At 35.5% G+C, this 18,231-nt stretch overlaps 1 protein-coding gene across 5 annotated transcripts in view; it reads right to left on the bottom strand.

Moving 5' to 3' along the window:
* Window positions 1–18,231, bottom strand: part of PCCA (propionyl-CoA carboxylase subunit alpha) — a 417,383-nt gene that overhangs the window by 209,840 nt on the left and 189,312 nt on the right. For all 5 annotated transcript variants that reach the window (XM_047863104.1, XM_047863113.1, XM_047863129.1 and 2 more), the window contains exons 13-16: window positions 13,072–13,215; window positions 11,632–11,706; window positions 7,277–7,345; window positions 5,300–5,375 (exon numbers count right to left, since the gene is read on the bottom strand). In XM_047863104.1, coding sequence (XP_047719060.1) covers window positions 5,300–5,375; window positions 7,277–7,345; window positions 11,632–11,706; window positions 13,072–13,215 — 364 coding nt within the window. The remainder of the gene's footprint in view (window positions 1–5,299; window positions 5,376–7,276; window positions 7,346–11,631; window positions 11,707–13,071; window positions 13,216–18,231) is intronic.

Raw genomic sequence — 18,231 nt, 5'->3', positions numbered from 1 at the left:
ATTTTCATGGAACATTCCATCTATCTCCTTGCCTCACTGAAAACCTCAGTGACCTCAAGGACCTCACTTCTCCAGCAACCTTCACATACCTCCTTGAGATCCACTGTCACTTCTAGAACATTACCTCTTCTAATCCTTGGAGAAACTTCTATTTCCTTGAGGCTTATTTTAGCTGGCCAAAAAAGTCTTCCCCAATTCTCTGTCATCTATAGACATCCCTTTTAACAACCCAATATTCGCTGCAGAATTTATGTCACTTGGAAGATGCAGAATTTATGTCACCTGGAAGGAAGAACTCCTTCCTTCCCCTAACTCATGTCACCATGAGTATGACCCAGGTAACATCCTCGCCACTCAGCTCTTTGGATCTCATTTCAAATTACCTATTCTTTCACTTTAGCCACCCAGTCCCAGAGTCAAACCCTAAAATCATCTAGTGTTCACTAAGTGCACCATATTCGAAATCACCAACTCAAAATAAATTGCTTTCCAACTGCAACCCCTATCTTTCCACCTCCTTTCCCAAGAGACTTGACTGGACCAATACTGAAACTTCCAATCTAGACTATGAGACATTCTGGAAGTCAGCTGCCCTTCACTCATGAAGAGTTAATGATACAAAATACAAAAAGAGCAAGATAATAAAGAGAAATAAATAAAAGCAACGTGTAAACTCTAAGTGGACCATAGGTGGTGTTAAAAAAAAAACAAACAAACAGATAAACAGATATAAAAAGACACTTAGCAAAACTAAGGAAACTTGAAATATGGACAGTATGTTGGGCGATATTATGAGATTCCTGTCAATTTTCCTTGGTGTAATACTGGTTTTGTGATTTTGTTGGAAAACGATCTTACTTTTAAGATCCATGCTGAAATATTTAGGAGTCATGTGTCATGACATCTGCAACTTTCTTTCAAATAGTCGAGGAAAAGAACAAGGAGAGAAGGGAGAGAGGAGAAGGAAGAAAAGCAAGGAGGAGGAGGAAGGAGAAAGCAAAGAAAGGTATAAATGGAGAGATAGAGGGAAAGATGTAGAAAAGCTTAACAATCTAAGTGAAGAGCATACAGGTGTGCAACGTACTATTTGTTCTTTTTCTCTAGGCTTGAAAATACCTAAAATAAAAGGCCTGGGGGCAATGTATCAATTGTATCAATATCAATATATATTATATATATTATACATAACATATATAGGTATGTATTATGAGAGAGAGAGAGAGAGAGAGAGAGAGAGATATCTCAATCTGACGTGTATACATCCACATCTTTCTCTGTGCTCATCCAAACACAGTAAAGATACTTTAGGATGGGAAGGTGGCTTAACTGATGTGAGGCTGCACCACACACACTACTCTGTGAACCACCTTTCTATTAACAATACACAAGACAGGCCAAGTACCGGCTGTGCCGCAACTTATAGTGAAGACGCACAGTAATTCATCCGGTCGTTCATCCATTTGGTGGACATGATGGTTGATTACAATTTTGGCTACTTTAAATGCTGCTGTCACAAATGTCCTTGTAAATATCACTTCACAATTCAGTCTTTTAACTCTGAAGGATAGATTCCTGAAAATTGCACAGCTCAGTCAAAGAGTATGCACTTTTAACATCCAACACCAGATTATCTTCCCAAAAGACAACAGTCAGTCATATTCCAAACAGGCCTGAGTGTGCTCTCTCCTATATTTCACCTCCACAGTAAGTTATCAGTCTTTTTAAAAAAAAATGCTGCCACTCTGGGGAGCTGTTTGAAGGAAACACAAAATGAGGTACTCTCAACAGAGTCGCTTGTGAGAGTCACCTAAGGCAATGCTCACATTACTTCCAAAGAACCAAAAGCAAAGGTGGGAAAAGAAAAATGCCTCCCCCATCTGAATTCCCACCACAGTTTTTCACTCCAGTATTATGGCGTCTATAAATTTATGTCCTTTCTATATGTTTCATGCCAGGTTTACCAGAAACTCCTTGAAATAGGGCTACTGTCACTCATTCATTAATTCATTCAACAAATACTTATTACTCACTGACCATATCAAGCCCTAGTAATACACACGTGAACAAGATAAACACCATCACTGCCCACATGCACCTAATATTCTTATGGGATAATCCAACATTTAGCAATTAGTCAGGCAACTAATATTTTAATTATAGTTACGGTAAATGCTTTGAAGAAGCAGAACAGTGTGCAATGAAAACAAGTAACCCAGCACACAGTACCAGGAATGACCCCAAATGGGTTTTCAATGTTATTTATCTATGGCTTCATCAATTCCCCATGTCACTGACTGACTGATAATGACTCATGACATATGATCTTTAAATATGCGGTTTTACAACTGTAATGAGAGAAGGACAGAAGAAGATAGGAACTCAAGTTATTGAGCTGGTACTGTGCCAAGCCCTTTTGTGTACCTAACTTCAGTTCATCTTCACTACTAATTTATAGAGCAGAGGCTAACACTCCACTTTTAAATGTAGAGTATGAGATGCAGGGAGACAAAGTAACTTGACAAAACTCACATAGTTACTAAAAGGTGCCATGACAGGATAGGAACCTAGGCCCCTCTGATTTCTATTTTACCAGAGTGAACCAAAGGCCTTTTCAAACTAGGCCTGGAAAATACATACAAAGTTAGGAGAATAACAGCAAGCCTACTACTCTGTATTTAAGTCACTTTAATTTAAAAATGTGGTAACTGGTGAACATTTATTTTATATATATATATCTATATCTATATATATATAGATAGATATATATAAAATACACACACACACACATATTAAGTAAAGTAAGTAAATCAGTGGCAAACATTCATTTAAATATAAAAGATGAAAAGTGTACTCTATAACTATGTTAGAGTATTCCTTTCAGAATAGACAGAGGAGAATACAACGCTAATATTTTGACCAAGTGCCCATATGCCATGGCACTACATTACATCAAAGCTTAATAGAGATGTGATTTGACAAAATATTCTTACACAAATGGACTATCTCAAATTCATGAATTTACCACTCAAGCTCATTAGAACAAAACCGAAATTAACCAATATCCAACAATTCAACAACCATAATAAAAATTACAAAGATACTGATGGGGGGAGGAATCTAGAAAGCTCTTACAAATACTTTGAAGGCCTCTGGGGATAATATTCCCAAGTACCTTGTTTATGTCTGCATGTGTGTGTAGTTAAACACACAGAGACCAACGTACACCCAAATTAGATGTGTGTTCCAAACATGCACTGAAGTATTTCTGGGGGAATACTATTTCTAAGGAAAATAAACCCCTCCAAGCCTACTTAACCAATGTACAGAGAAAATATGTAGCTGCTGCTCATGATGGCTCATGATGGAACATGGCAGAGTTTAAAAACCAGTAAATACTCCACAATTAAGGCTAAAAAAGAACTAGAGAATGAGCTAGAAAGAACGTGAAGGGGATTTTTCAAATTTGTATATGCTTTGGATACTAAGGTTATGGATTTTATTTTTAGGTTCACTTGAGAACTGTTTTCCTTTCATTGACAGAGGTGAATCACTAGCACATGAGATTAGATACAATCACTGATTACCTGTTAGTCAACAAATGGGAAGAAAAGAGAGTGACAGTAAAAGGGAAGGGAGGGAAGAAGTTTCTCCAGGTATAACAAAAGAAAAGCTAGAAGAGAAAAGTGATTGAAAGTAATGGATTATATGACTTAATTGCCATATATTAAAACAAGAAGAGGGGTGCCTAGGTGGCTCAGTTGGTTAAGCGTCTGACTTCGGCTCAGTCTCACGGCTAGTGAGTTCGAGCCCCGCATCAGGCTCCGTGCTGACAGCTCAGTGTCTGGAGCCTGCTTCGGATCCTGTGCTTCCCTCTCCCTTGACCCCTCCCCCGCTCACAATCTCTCTCCTTCCCTCCCTCCCTCTCTCTCTCTCTCTCTCAAAAATAAACATTTAAAAAATTTTTTTAATGATCAGGGAAAGGAAAATATGTAAAAATGGAGTCACTAAATTGTCCTGAGTCACTACTGTGCAGTTGTACAAACTGTTCACTGCATATAGGCACTGGGTCAAGGGTGCAGAGTAAGGGTTTAATATGCTCCATTGCTAAGCTGGACTCTCTGTCTCAGGGCTGGATGCGCCCAGAAAATGGAGCACTTTTCTAATTCACACAAAGTTGTAGTCCACTTGCCAAGCCTTCTGACCTACAGGTCATGCCCACTCAAAGGGAAGCCTTTTGAAATTACATAAAAGCTCTGTATGGACTTGAGAGGCGCTAAGTAATCATACTCCACCAACATTCTATCCCCTCAGCCTCCAATTCTAGCCTCCCAGCTCCACTGTTTTAGTAAGCCATGAGAAAAGAACAAAACTATACAGCCAGTCCTTCCTATGGGAATGTTCGTAGACCCACACTATTCACTCATAATTCAAAATGAACTGTACTTTAAATTTGATGTTAAACTCCATTATTCTTAAGTTGATGATAATTTATGTTGGACTAAAATGAAATGATCTTTTCAATGCTAATAAAAAGTTGCTAATACAACTTACAACATAATTTACTCCTTAAGGGGAATTAGTATAACTTTGCTTTAATAATTTAAATAAAATGGCTGTGGGGCACCTGGTGGGCTCAGTCAGTGGAGCATGCAACTCTTGATCTCAGGGTTGTAAGTTTAAGCCCACACTAGGTGTAAAAATTAGTTAAAAATAAAATCTTTAAAATAAATCAATAAAATGGCTACACCTGATTCAGTTACCCCTCCATATTCTACAGGCCATAGGACTGCACTTTGTTAGACATTAGAACTGACGTCTATGTACATGAGGCGACACTGTTACATATGCTAGAAGACATTCCATAATTTGCTCTAATTTATAGACACAAAAGGCTATTCCCTCACTCTCAAATTAGTCAACCGTAGGTCACTATATTTTATAGCTCCATACATTCTTAAGCTTCATACTTCAAAACACCATCAGTAACAATAAAAGACAATAAGTAGTTAATTTGCTGCACTGGCCTATAAAAGACTTTAGAAAAAAGAACCGTTTCCCATACAATACATACCTATAAAATACTAAATATTTGTCTAGGAAAGGTTATGCACCGTAAGGTTAATTAAAGAATTTAAGGTATATATGTAAAGTATAGGGCTGCTAAGGAAAATTTTCTTATTTCTATTTAAATACATAGTAAGCACATTTTCTACTGAATTCTCTAGTTAGCACATCTTCAAGCTGTTTTCTAGAACAGGACACCATGTATAATACCAAGACCTCAAATATTTGTTTTTACCTCGAATAACATAATTATCCAGTGCATCTTCCATTCTCTTCAGTGCTTCAGTTCTATCAGAACCATATGTGATCAGCTAAAAGCAAATAAACAAAAAACAATTTACATAGATAGATACCAATCTATCTAAAAGTCAAACAATACATCCTAATAAAAATCAAAATACTTTGTAACAGATTTCCCAAAACATCCTCTGAAATTTCACAGTAGCTCAATTTCTAATATAAAGTATGTCAATTAAGATTTTTTTTAACTCAATAAATATCAGAATCAAGATATTTCAGACTTTTCTCCTACATTCACTATCACAGAAAAAGAGCTATTTGAGATAAACAACGTAATAAAAACAACCATAAAAAGTTTAAAAGGAAAGATATCAAAATGTGAACATTTGGGATAGAATATAAACATCTGGAATAGTGAAGGATCAGGCAAGATTTTTCTCTCCCTACGAAAATGTCGTTTCCAAGCCTGATACCCTGCATAGCTAACTTTTACACATAACATAGCATAGAAGCAAACTGTTCTTGTATTACAAAAACAGAAGGGTCTTACTGTTCTATATGATTTTGTGCCTATTTATAAGAATCTTAAACAAATTAGCAATTAAATACAAGCAATAAATAATATTTTATTGCTAATTTGCTTGTTAAAATAAGACTTTACCTACTCATAAAATATTTTTCTATTACATTAGTCAGTCTATAGTTTACAATTACTTTGGTACATTTCATCAGCTCCTCAGTATCAAGCCAGGTTGAAAATTTATTTGTAGGCCACTTTTCTGAACAGAAATGTATTCATCAAAAAATGGAACCATATATATCAAAATCAATCTATAATTTTTTTGTTTTTTTATTTTTAAATTAAATAGCACTTCTCTAACAAATGAAATACCTAAAGTTCACTTTAATAATGTTACTATAAAAACTTAAGTGAAAAAAAAATAAAAAAATAGTTTGCTACAAATACATAAAAAGTACTTGGGGGAGAAAACCATCTGACAAAGGGTTTTTAGTAAAAAAAAAAAAAAAAAAAAAAAAGTAATAATAAAATCGTTCTTCGGGATAGGGAAAACAGGATTTTCTAAATGAAATCCCCAGGTTTTGTTGGTTTTTTTGTTTTTTGGGTTTTTTTTAGCGTTTATTTTTTGAGAGATAACAAACACAAGCAGGGGTGAGGCAGAGAGAAAAGGGAACAGAGGATCCAAAACGGGATCCGTGCTGACAGCAGAGAGCCCAATGCAGGGCTTGAACTAACGAACCAAGAGATCATGACCTGAGCCGAAGTTGGATGCTTGACCAACTGAGCCACCCAGGCGCCCCATGAAATTCCTAGTTTCAACTACTGCAGTCAGAATCCTACATTTTATGAGATCTTAAGATTCTAATGATTTTGAAAGACCTAAAGATTTGAGTAGCATTGTTAATTTATTCTGGGAAGTCAAATTTCAAAAGACAGGTGGGCAAAAAGACATCTTGTACTTTAACATAAAAATTATGTGCAATCACCACAAGTAATTAGTGATTCATAAAAATGGAAAAGAAATGGTAAAAAGTATGCCAAAAAACATGACCTATCAGTTCAACTCCTTGACATGGCAAGCCATCCATACTTCCACCTCAGGTAATTTCTAGGGATGACCAAATAACGTAATTCATGCTCACTGTATCGGCTGCATTGGAGCCACTGGTTAGATAACTTTATTATTGTTGGGGGAGGGGATCATCATTTGATTTGACTGGGGACGAGCAAATGACTGACTTGATTGGGGAGTATTACAAAGTAACATGCTGTTGAAATTTCTCAAGAGAAAGAAAATCTGCTCTGCTTTCACTTTTCCATCAATGCATAATTACTTGTTTAATTACACAGCACATGATTCAGAGAAAGGATCAATTTAAGATTTTTTAACTTTAATACTTCCACTGTCTTTCAGGAGAAAAATGTACAAAGCCATTAGGAAATCGAACTAACTTTTGAAATCATTGGATCATAATAAATGCTAATGTCACTTCCTGGTTGGATGCCGCTGTCAACCCGGACCTGGGAGAAAGAAAGAAATGAAAGTAACTTCATATTGTGCAGATATTTTTCTAACAACAAATTTAATTTCCAAGGAGCAGATGGATAATTTAATCTCAAGTAACATTTCAACTTCTGGAAAACAGAAAAACAATCTAAACCATATAGAGACCAAATTATCTTGATCTGTTATACCATGTAGTAGAACGCATTTTTTTGTTCTCACTCTAAACAAAGGAACGAAGAAACTGCAAAAAATAACAACAATAAAACTTTATACATCACTATCCTGGGATGCATTTGTAGCTATTTGATGGTGTCTTCCAACTGAAGCATGGCATGAATGATGCCCCTTCTAGGCACACTCCCCACTGTACCCTTCTGAGAGCTTCAGGGAGGACCCCAGTCAAGCCATGCAGCAGGACTCGGGAGTTCTGCTCATCAGCTCTACAAGAACGCTGGTCCTGTGACTTTCATGTCTGTAACACTTTCCTTTTTTGCCTTACCCTCTCAACTGTACATTTTTTCTCTGTTACTGTTAGTCCCCTGAGACTTTAATGTTTACACAGCTTTTCTCATAGCTTTGCTTTGTAAGGACACAGCCCCAATTAGAGTTCTGATTTTGCAATTTTCATGGGGGAAAAAAAATAGCCCAAGTTCAAAATATTCTTTTGAAGAGCCTGATTGCTGTTAACCAGCCAACAAGTTAGTTAGTACATCGCTGATTCTTGTTTTCATCTCCCAGTTTGATACCAGCAGTAAGGCACAGAGGTTAGCCATGTAAAACTTTTAAAATGAGCAGTTGCTGAGGACGAAATATTTATTAAATTATTGTGCCTAAGTTTTGGAATCTGAGGTATTTAAAAGCTAATCAAAATACTTAAGACTGTCAAGCATGTCCTAGGGGTCTTGAAGATAGAGGAATTTAATCGAAGCTGCCAGAACAGCAGGACTTTGATGCCCAACATTGTAAAGGGGTGGGAAGAGAAGAGCGGAAGCTCACATAGCTCTTCACCTGTGGGAAGAAGCCTTCCTAATAAACAGCAGCTCATCTGTCTGCAGCAAGGCAGAAAAAGGTCAACACAGCGGCTGTTAGGCCTTTAATATTTTAATTTAGGCAATTATCAAGGGACCACATGTAGAACCTCTTGTCTAGGATATCCACATGAGGGTATGATGATGGCTTTATTATACAGTGACATCAAAAGATAAAGCATAGTTTCAATCTTTAAAAAAATCACACTACTATTATTCTCTTCGTAAGGTTTTAGAAGGTAACACTATAACAAACTCAGAGTGCTTTTATCTCTGCATTTGCAAACACGAAAGTATGGTTATTTGTATTTACATTCACATTCATATATGAAAATCTCAATTTTAAATGACAGTCACTCAGCACACTTAAAAATATCCTGGCTTTCTATTTTCTGAAAACATACTTCAGTGCTATGAAATACACAGTGTTGATAAAAACTAGAAAAGAATTAATGGGGCAGCTGTGAAAGCAATAAAATCATAATCTACCCTCTCCCCACATTTACAGAGCCCCCAAATGGCAGCTGGCATCCAACTTACATAGCAGAAAAGAGCCTTCTGAACTTGCATTTTCTTAATTTTAGTAGCAAAAAGTTAAAGAGCTCATTTTATCACCATGTATTATTTAAAACCAGAGCATGCTTGCTAAAGCTGTGTTTCCAATTGAGATTGGTAAAAATTCTAAGATCTTTGGCTTTAAATATATCCTCCTATTTGCTATGTAAACTGCTACAAACCTAGCGCAGAACTTTAATGTTCAACCCACTGGTAAAATAACATAGACAATAAAGATTATTTGTTACACTCTTCTCTGGTTCATAATTTAAAATTTTAGTCACTTTGAACAACACCATCCTGAAAGTTAAGTTACCTAGGGCTCTTAGATATAACTATTTCATTTACTAAAATTATGATCACAGAAGGTATGTCATTTTAATTTAAAAATACATAGGGTAAAATCAAGAGGTATTATACATAATCAACACACATCTCTAATCAAACACATGTCTCATTAGCAAATCAACATTTCCAATTTAAAACTGTAACAAAGCATGAAGACTCTGACTTATAATTTCCTGCTTATGTAGTTTTCAAATAATCATCAGCTTTTTTTATTTCTAACAATGAATTCAAAGTCAAATTAAGTTGCTATTCCCCGATGGAAACAAAGGCTACACACAAAAACATATATATATATCTTAGCTTTTGCACACAAAGCTTTAAGAATAAGTCAAATGGAATTGTAACCAAATTTCTGAGAACAAAATTACAGAAACTACCAAATTTATAAAATGTGGTGATCAAAGACACACACAAAAAATCTTCATCAAAGCCAGAATGAGTAAACTGTAGGCTTAAAAAAGCAAGTGAAAACTACAAACTGTAAGTTAACGTTCAAGTATGTATTCCTGTGACCAAAAAAAAAAAAAAAGGGTAATAACCAAAAAGTTTCCTAAATTAAAACCAACTGATCTAGTTAAAGAGGCAAGGAGGAAACACCAACACCCAGGCACCTGTGTATTGAGGGTCTCAAGCCATTGCTCAGAAAACATCTAGCGTAATTTAAATGTCTTTCTTCTGTATCAACGGTGGACCGTGTGAAACTACCAGCCGTCTCCCACCCTTCATGCTCCATTCACCTCTCCCCCTCAGTCCAACTCCCAGCCCGCCATGTCTACCTGACAAGTGACAGCCCAATCTGATTAAATGCTTCCAAGGGAGGGGACTCGTGGGCCTCCATGACAGGCCAAAAGTGATCACCATGGAGATACATAATTACAGCTGTCAACGCATCTACTGTCCTGCTGACATCAATTTGATTGCTCCCAGCAATAATGATAGACAAAGCTTGGTGTGCACTCTCCCGCACCCAATCACTTTATCTATTCCTTGGTCCATTTAGCTGACATGCAACATTCACACAAGCAAATAACAGCAGTAAGCAGAACATTTAAGGCATTTTAATTGTTTTTTCTTTCTATGGATGGCTCACAACCGCAAATGTTATTACATAAAACTCCTGCTGCAGCATTAATTGAAGAAAGATTTGGTGGGACAAAGACTGTAGGGGGTATAGTTTGTCCATTATCACTTGTACTTTCAACAGGTCTCACGTTTGAAAATTGCAAATTGCAAAAACTTGCGAGGGCAAAATGTTTGACATCCTGTTAGCTATTACAACATGGTGAAAACTTCTAACAACTAAAGTAATCATTATGAATTCTTATTTAATACTTTTTTGTTTGATTAAAAAAATGTTTAGATATGTCCCTATGATACTGGTTTTCTCATCTGCTATTTAACGTCACATAATGCCTGTTAAATCTTTACAATTTTTTTTCTGCCTTCAGGCTTTGAACACAGCATGGAGTCTCCCAGCCTAGAAAGGGTCAAGTCTCTTCAGAACGCATATGGGCAAAAACAATTTAAAAAGTGAAATAAATCATATATCCAATAACATCTTCGAATTTAGAATCCTTCCTGTAATCTTTCACCATCTTCATGGCAGTAATCAGACTGAATAATCATATTCACAGATGGTACCGCCTTGTCATCCACTAGTTAACATAATGGGGTGTGTGTGTGTGTCTATACACACACACACACACACACACACACATATATATATATATATATATATATATACACACACATACACACACATACATACACACACACACACACATTACCTTAAGAAAAAGGGTATGCCCTTGTTCTTTATATGCAACAAAAACTATTTAAAGAACACTTATTAAATATAGAAGAACTATGAATTAAGTGGACAGTGATCACTTTTCTTTAACTGGTAGAAATATGTACTTCTTAAAGTACGTGACACGTAATAGAATGAGGCACACTTTGTTTTCCTTAATCCATTTCAATTAAGAGGCTGAATTTCGTGACATCTGACTATACAGGGAAGCTAGGTTAGATTTATTGAAAATATTAAAGTAATACAGAAAAGTCATTTCCCATTCTTAGGATCCTGTGATCTTTTTCATTACCATTTTCAAAAGAATTGGGAACATTATAAACTATCATTTATTCAGAAGTCAGATGTCTCTAGACTTCCCTGTGAAGGGAATTCTGACTTCCTTACACATCACCAAGTACAAAATATTTTTTTTTTAAATAACAAAAAACTGTGATTTATCCACAAATTTCACTTGTCCTTCTATTTACACCCTTTGGTGTTGACATGTTTTAACATAAAAGTATGACATAAATCAAGATTTTAACCCCTCACTTGGCATTGCAGCTTAATGACTTACACCAGGTAGATGTATTGGTTCTTGGTACTGAGACAATCTCCCAACGGACGGTAAACCAAAAGACTTGTAGGGGTCCTGAAAGTTCAAAGGAAAGGAAGCACAGTCTTTGAAATATAAATCAGCAAAGTAAGGTTAAATATTTATACAATGAAGAAGCATTTATAGATCTATTTTCAACACACAGTATTTACCAAATCACGATTTCCTAAGATCACTGTCTTATACTCACTCTAGATTACTTAGAGAAGTATTTAAAAATTAAACTGAAATGTAAGCAGAATTGAACCTGACCTTAATCATACTTTATTGAAATTGGTAAAATTCCAACATTTTATAAATTGTCTTCAAATGCCTTGGGAAAAAATAAAATAACCTAGGCGTTACATCAAAACATCCCCAAGTTCAGAACAGCAACTGCAGTGCACTAAAGATAACTGTTTTTCTTGCTCTCATAACAGTTCACATACGGCAAAATTGGAGAATTTTGGTTCTTCAAGTAAAGACCTGAAAAAAAACTTTGCATGTGCTATTATTAGATATGTGCCCCACTTGTAAATATCTTAGATCATCAGAATAAAAATTAAATGAGTTCAGTGTCATAACAATACCATTTAAAATATGATAAAAAGCAAGAATAATAACCCGGGCAAGTATATTCTCAAGATCCTTGAAAAACATTTCAAAACAACTTCAAGTATTCTTAAACACAGGTACCATTAATTTATTTTTTTTAAAGGATTTTGAATTCTAAAAGCAAAAGATAGTATTAAATGCTTCCTTGAATTGTTTCACTCATTGAAAAAAGCATTTTCAGATATTGATTGCTTTATTATCTGATTAATATAGTTATAAGATAATACAAAAGTTTTGGACTGAAAGCTTAGGAGTAAATTCCATAATTAAAATTATGAATGAAAGCTTTGCAATTTAAATTTCAATCACTACTTTCATGTAATCATAAGGTTTATCAGAAAATAAACTTGCAAAAAAAATTAAGTTAATATTAACAACTAATGTGTATGCAGGGTAGGCTCTTAAAAACAAAAAGCAAAAGACAAACAACAACAGAGAAATAAATGATTCTGTTCGTTTCAAATGTGATCTGAAAACAAACAAAATAAAAACCCTGGTCCATGCAAACATACTGAATATTTAACAAAAGCAAGAATATTTAACGAATGCTTTGTTGCCCCTTAAACTGATTGGTGGCTATCTTGCCCGTGCACAGAAATACACAGAACTTAAACAAACTCAGTCTTTTAAAACTATTTTGCATTGCGTCAAAACTGCCCCCTCTTTTGCCTGATTTGATTCTCTATTACATAAGCAAACACATCACATGGGTTATGAAGCCCTAACTTGCTCTTGCTGTTTAGTTTTCCCTGGTCCCATGTCTCGGGACACAACCACCATGCTTCCTGTGAACATCATTCATTTTACCTCAGCATACACCCGACATTCAACTGCCCAGCCGTTGATGGGAATATCAGCTTGTTTGTGCCTGAGAGGGTAACCCTTGGCAACACGGATCATTTCTTGGACTAGGTCCAGGCCAGTAATGCATTCTGTGACAGGATGCTCCACCTGCAAGGCCAATATCTGCCAGTCAATAGGTGTAGGAAAAGGGGAATAAACAGAATAGGCAAGAACAATTTCAGCAGTTCCTGGACAAAATGGGGTTAATTATACATAACATGTAATCATTTTTAACTAAAAAACCAGGAGAATAAAATTAAACAAGCACAATCTAATACAAAGCATGATTTAAAAAAAGAAAAAAACCCAATGCCTAAAAAGTATTTGTAAACTATCTGTATTACTTGTCTCAGTTTTTAATTAGATGTCGTCCAGCAATGCTTCCCACTTTCAATTCTGAAACTAATTCTTATCTGAAAATTACATATTTAGCTGCAATCCTCGGTATGGCTGGTAATCAACTATTCTGCTACACTTAGCATGGCAGCCACAGAGGCAGCTTATGATTTTCCAAAGCACTAAGCTAGCCTGGTCTCACTCACTCTCATGCTTTCACTAACCTGTCCTGACAAGCAACCAGATTAGCGTACTCTTACATCAATGCAGTGTAGCAGAAAGGAGCAGATGGATCCTGCAGGTTGTTTTCCCTTCAGACTTACATGGGGAGTGCTTAGCATGCACAATAGCAAAACTGAGCCAGTGAAATCACTCTGCTTTCTCAGCAAATTGCCGATAACTACTTTGGATGATGCTGTCATGGGGATCCCTGGCCTTCCACACTCACACATGGGATACACATGTACAAAAACATGCACTGACATAGAGGGATGCTAACAGGGATACACATCATTATGAATTTGCTTGATTGCTCGCAAGTTCCTAAATTTAACGAAGCTACAAAAAAGCCACTTATGGCACTGATAAGGAGCAAATGATATGTCTCTCATCAAAAACCTTGAAGAAGTTTTAAAAATTTAAAACTTTAGCCACATCTGTTACTTTAAATACCAATTTCTTTTCTCATAAAAACTAAAGCATGTTCCAAATGCACCTCTTTAATAGTTTCTTTATCATGACATGTCCAATTTCATAAACTCTGACACGGGAAAAGGTCAATGAACAAACGAATTGTCTTCCCATCTTCAACTACACTAATTGAAGGACAGGACTTAGTCATTATAATAATCTCGAAGCTTATCATAAGCAGACAATGCCATGGTCTTAAAAAAAAAAAAAGAAAAAAGCTTTGTAAAAATAAACAGATGGCATCCATAATTAGCTCTGTGTGTGTTATGAGTTTGTTTACAGTTTCAACAACATTTTAAGACATTTTGACATAATTTTAATGACAAATCATCACTAAAATAAGCATCTACCCTTTGCAAAATGAACGTGACACTAAATAAAGATCTTATTAGATAGTTCAAAAATTAAATTTTTCAAAGCAAATTATGGTTTTTTGAGAAACAAGATTCTATATGATAAATATAACAAGAAAGGAACAGTGTAAAGCCCCTCTATCACTGCTAGAAACAAATCTGAATGGGAAGGCATCTTATCACTCTATTCAAAGTGAGCCTACTATGTGCCAAGGGCTTTATGTCAATACTATTCATACACCTCCATAGGTGAGAAAACAATTTTAAAAGTGAATGACTTAATTTCCTCCTCTGGCTAGTGCCCAGAAAATATACTAGGCAAATCAACATATATTGAATGAGTAAGTGAGCAGCAAATCCAGAGACACATCTACAGCAAATGGTAGAGGCAGCACTGGCATTCAGGTCACTCCAGAGATGGTATGACGTTCCTATTCTCCTCATATAAAAATGCATATAAAAACATGTAGTAAACTGGGGTGCTTGGCTGGCTCAGTCAGGGGAGCATGTGACTCTTAATCTCAGGGTCGTGAGTTCAAGCCCCACATTGGGTGTAGAGATTACTTTAAAAAAAAAAAACTTAAAAAAATGTAGTAAACATAAACAGCTGCATAATTAGGTGCTGTTGTCTTCTATAAAACACAGTATTATTAAAGTTTAAAGACCCAAATTCATTATAAGGCTCTGTTTACCTTAGAAGATTTTCTGTAACTGTCTAAGAGAAAAGTATGTAAGACCCATATTAAACGAAATCCAAAAATGGACCCACTTGACACTAACTTAGAATTATAGAACAGAAACAACACATTTTTCAATCTCAATTAGTGAGCTACAATCATATCAAAATAAAATAATTAAATAGGTAACTAGAATAACAACTAGCTGCTAAAGGCAAAAATCATTACGTGCAGAACTTAAAAAACGTACCCACTTAGGTTCAAGTATTGTTAAAGAAATATTTCTAAATACATTTAAATATAACTCTGAAGTTATTCAACTGGATGTGTGAAACATTTCCGTTAGAGCCTGCCTTAGTATCACCAGGAATCTTGTAGGCATAACATTACTTAAATAACCATGTATAGCCCCATTTCTGAGAACTTGGAAACAGGTTCCCCTCTGCAAGTCAAACTCCATACTTAAGAGATCAGAACAGAGATATACAAAGAGACAAAACAGTTCCCAGGCCAAAATATAATTCAATAGAAGTTTTAAAAATATGTTTTAAAAGGGGGGAAAAAAGGGCAGGGAGCGAGGATCAATGGAAAGTGAAGGCAACTAACTGGAACGAAAGGTTATTCAAAGAGAGACTCAAAGACTGGTGTCTGGTAGGCCAACAATTTTGTCTTGTCCCACCAGAAGGAAAATCTACATAAGTTTAATGCCGATAAACATATATTCAGAGGACTATTATGTGGAAGGGGGGAAAAAAACCCACAAGGTTTCTATGTCACTTCTATTCAGAAAACAGTGATTTCGCCTAAGTTAAATATGTTCTTCTTCTTTTTTTTTTAAGACTCCTCAGACTCATTAATCTGTCAATATGCTTTGGGATTCTCAAGAGGAGGGTATTATACAGCACTTATTCACCCACACACCTGCTTTTGGACGATATCCTATGGGTTGAGAAGTCCATGGAACACACTTTTAGAAACCATGCCTTAAATATTCAAAATACAAAAATGAATTCCCTTATTGTGACAAAAAAATTTTCAAGAACCTGGCTTCACACATAATTTTTCTACCCAGTAGAAAGGGTGCTAGTTCCAAGAAGTGTATGAATAAGGATACACTAAATAGTATGATTCTGCATTTGAAGATTAATACACTGACATTCTAGTATATAAATCTCATGGTTTAGTCAACAAAAGACCTAAACTACCCCCACCACAAAAAAATTACACATTAGTAAAAAAAAAAAAAAAAAAAAAGCCCAAAACAAGTCAGAATTTCTGAATCCTTGAAGACAAATTTGTGATTGGGATTAGTGAGAGAATGTGCACTCTGCAGGGTCTGTTAGTAGCTGTTAAATCAGTTTGTACTGGCAATGCCCCTATCTCTCCATGAATGTTTTGTTCAAATAGGTGCAAACAGCTACAATCATGAAATGTCATACTATGGAACACACAATCGTGCTAGAGTGAGTCTATATAGTTCTATATGCCTACACCAGATGATTGCAAACATCCAGCTTTTTACAAATCCATTTGCTATTTTCATTTAGTTTTGTCTTCTTGATCACCAGCAAGTTGTCACTAATATCTGTGTTTGTGTATAGACCTCTTGCCACTCTGTTTTCAAATGTATTTGTTCCTTTAAATGTATTTCCCCCCCAAAAAATAAATAACTGAGCTTATCAAATCCAACAGTGAGATAAATCTGATTTTGCTTCACCTCTGAGTTCTTAATGCATCAAACTTCAAAACTAACGAACTTAGAAAAACAAGTCTTTCCAGCATTGGGTCTGCCATCGCAATCTTTAACCTCATTTCTCATTAAATACAAACAGTGAAGTATCTAAAACTAGTGAGTGAAAGTATCATGAAACATTTCCAGTAGTGAAGTAACTCCCAATAAAATACCTTACTAATGACGAAGGGAAAAGTAGTAACTCTACAGTAAAGAAATGTAAGAGACATCAGTTAACCAAGTCAACCTCAGCAGTAATGGGATAAACAGACCTCGCAGGTCTCCTACGTGGTGGTCAGAGGAGGACAGTACATTTTCTGTATACTTGACAAGATACAGAGCCTCAATATAATCATCAGAAAGCAGACAGATGCAACATGAGGGATGTTCTATAAAATAAAGAGCCTGTGCTCATGAAAAAATGTAAAGATCATAGTTGAAAAAAAAAAAAAAAGACAAACTGTTCTAGATGGAGAAAAAGAGGTATGACAAGTAAATGTAATGTAGGGTCCAGAAAATGGGTTTCTTTTACCCTGAAAGACTTTAGTGGAACAACCAGTAAAATCTGAATATGATCCGTAGATTAGATGATAAATAATATGTAAATGTTAATATCCCGATTTTTATAATGGCACTGTGGTAATGTAAAATAATTTTCTTGGGGTGCCTGGATGGTATCTGACTCTTGACTTTGGCTCAGGTCATGATCCCAGGGTCATGGGATCAAGTGCAGCATTGAGCTCTGAGCTGAGCATGGAGCCTGTTTAAGATTCTCTTTCTCCTCTTTCTCTTTCTCTCTCTCTCCTTCCCTCCCTCCGCCCCTTCCCCCACCCCATCACTCAAAAAGGAGGAGGAGGAGGGAGAGAAAGAAAGAAAGAAAGAAAGAAAGAAAGAAAGAAAGAAAGAAAAGAAGGAAGAAAAGAAAGAAAGAAAGAAAGAAAGAAAGAAAGAAAGAAAAGGAAGAAAAGACAGAAAGAAAGAAAGAAAGAAAGAAAGAAAGAAAGAAAGAAAGAAAGAAAGAAAGAATGAATCTTCTTCTTGTTTTTAGGAAATACAGACATATTTAGAAGAAAAGGGATACCAGGCCTGCAATTTACCCTTAAATGTTTCAGGCAAAGAAGACATAGAGAGAGAGACATAAAGCAAATGTAAATGTTAGTGAAAGGTGTTCAGAACATCTTTGTGACATTTTGCAATTTTTCTGTACATCTGAAAGAATTTCACATAAAATTAATACAAATTAAAGCAACATCACTAAAGTTTGTTTTATATAATAAAATATTATTAAAATAAAGATATCTGACTTGATCAACATTTTATCTTCAATCAAACATAA

This window comes from Prionailurus viverrinus, chromosome A1, assembly GCF_022837055.1.
Source record: "Prionailurus viverrinus isolate Anna chromosome A1, UM_Priviv_1.0, whole genome shotgun sequence".
In the NCBI taxonomy this organism is placed as follows: Eukaryota; Metazoa; Chordata; class Mammalia; order Carnivora; family Felidae; genus Prionailurus; species Prionailurus viverrinus.
The sequence above is the reverse complement of the archived record's forward strand: the minus strand, read 5'-3'. Positions and strand labels throughout refer to the sequence as shown.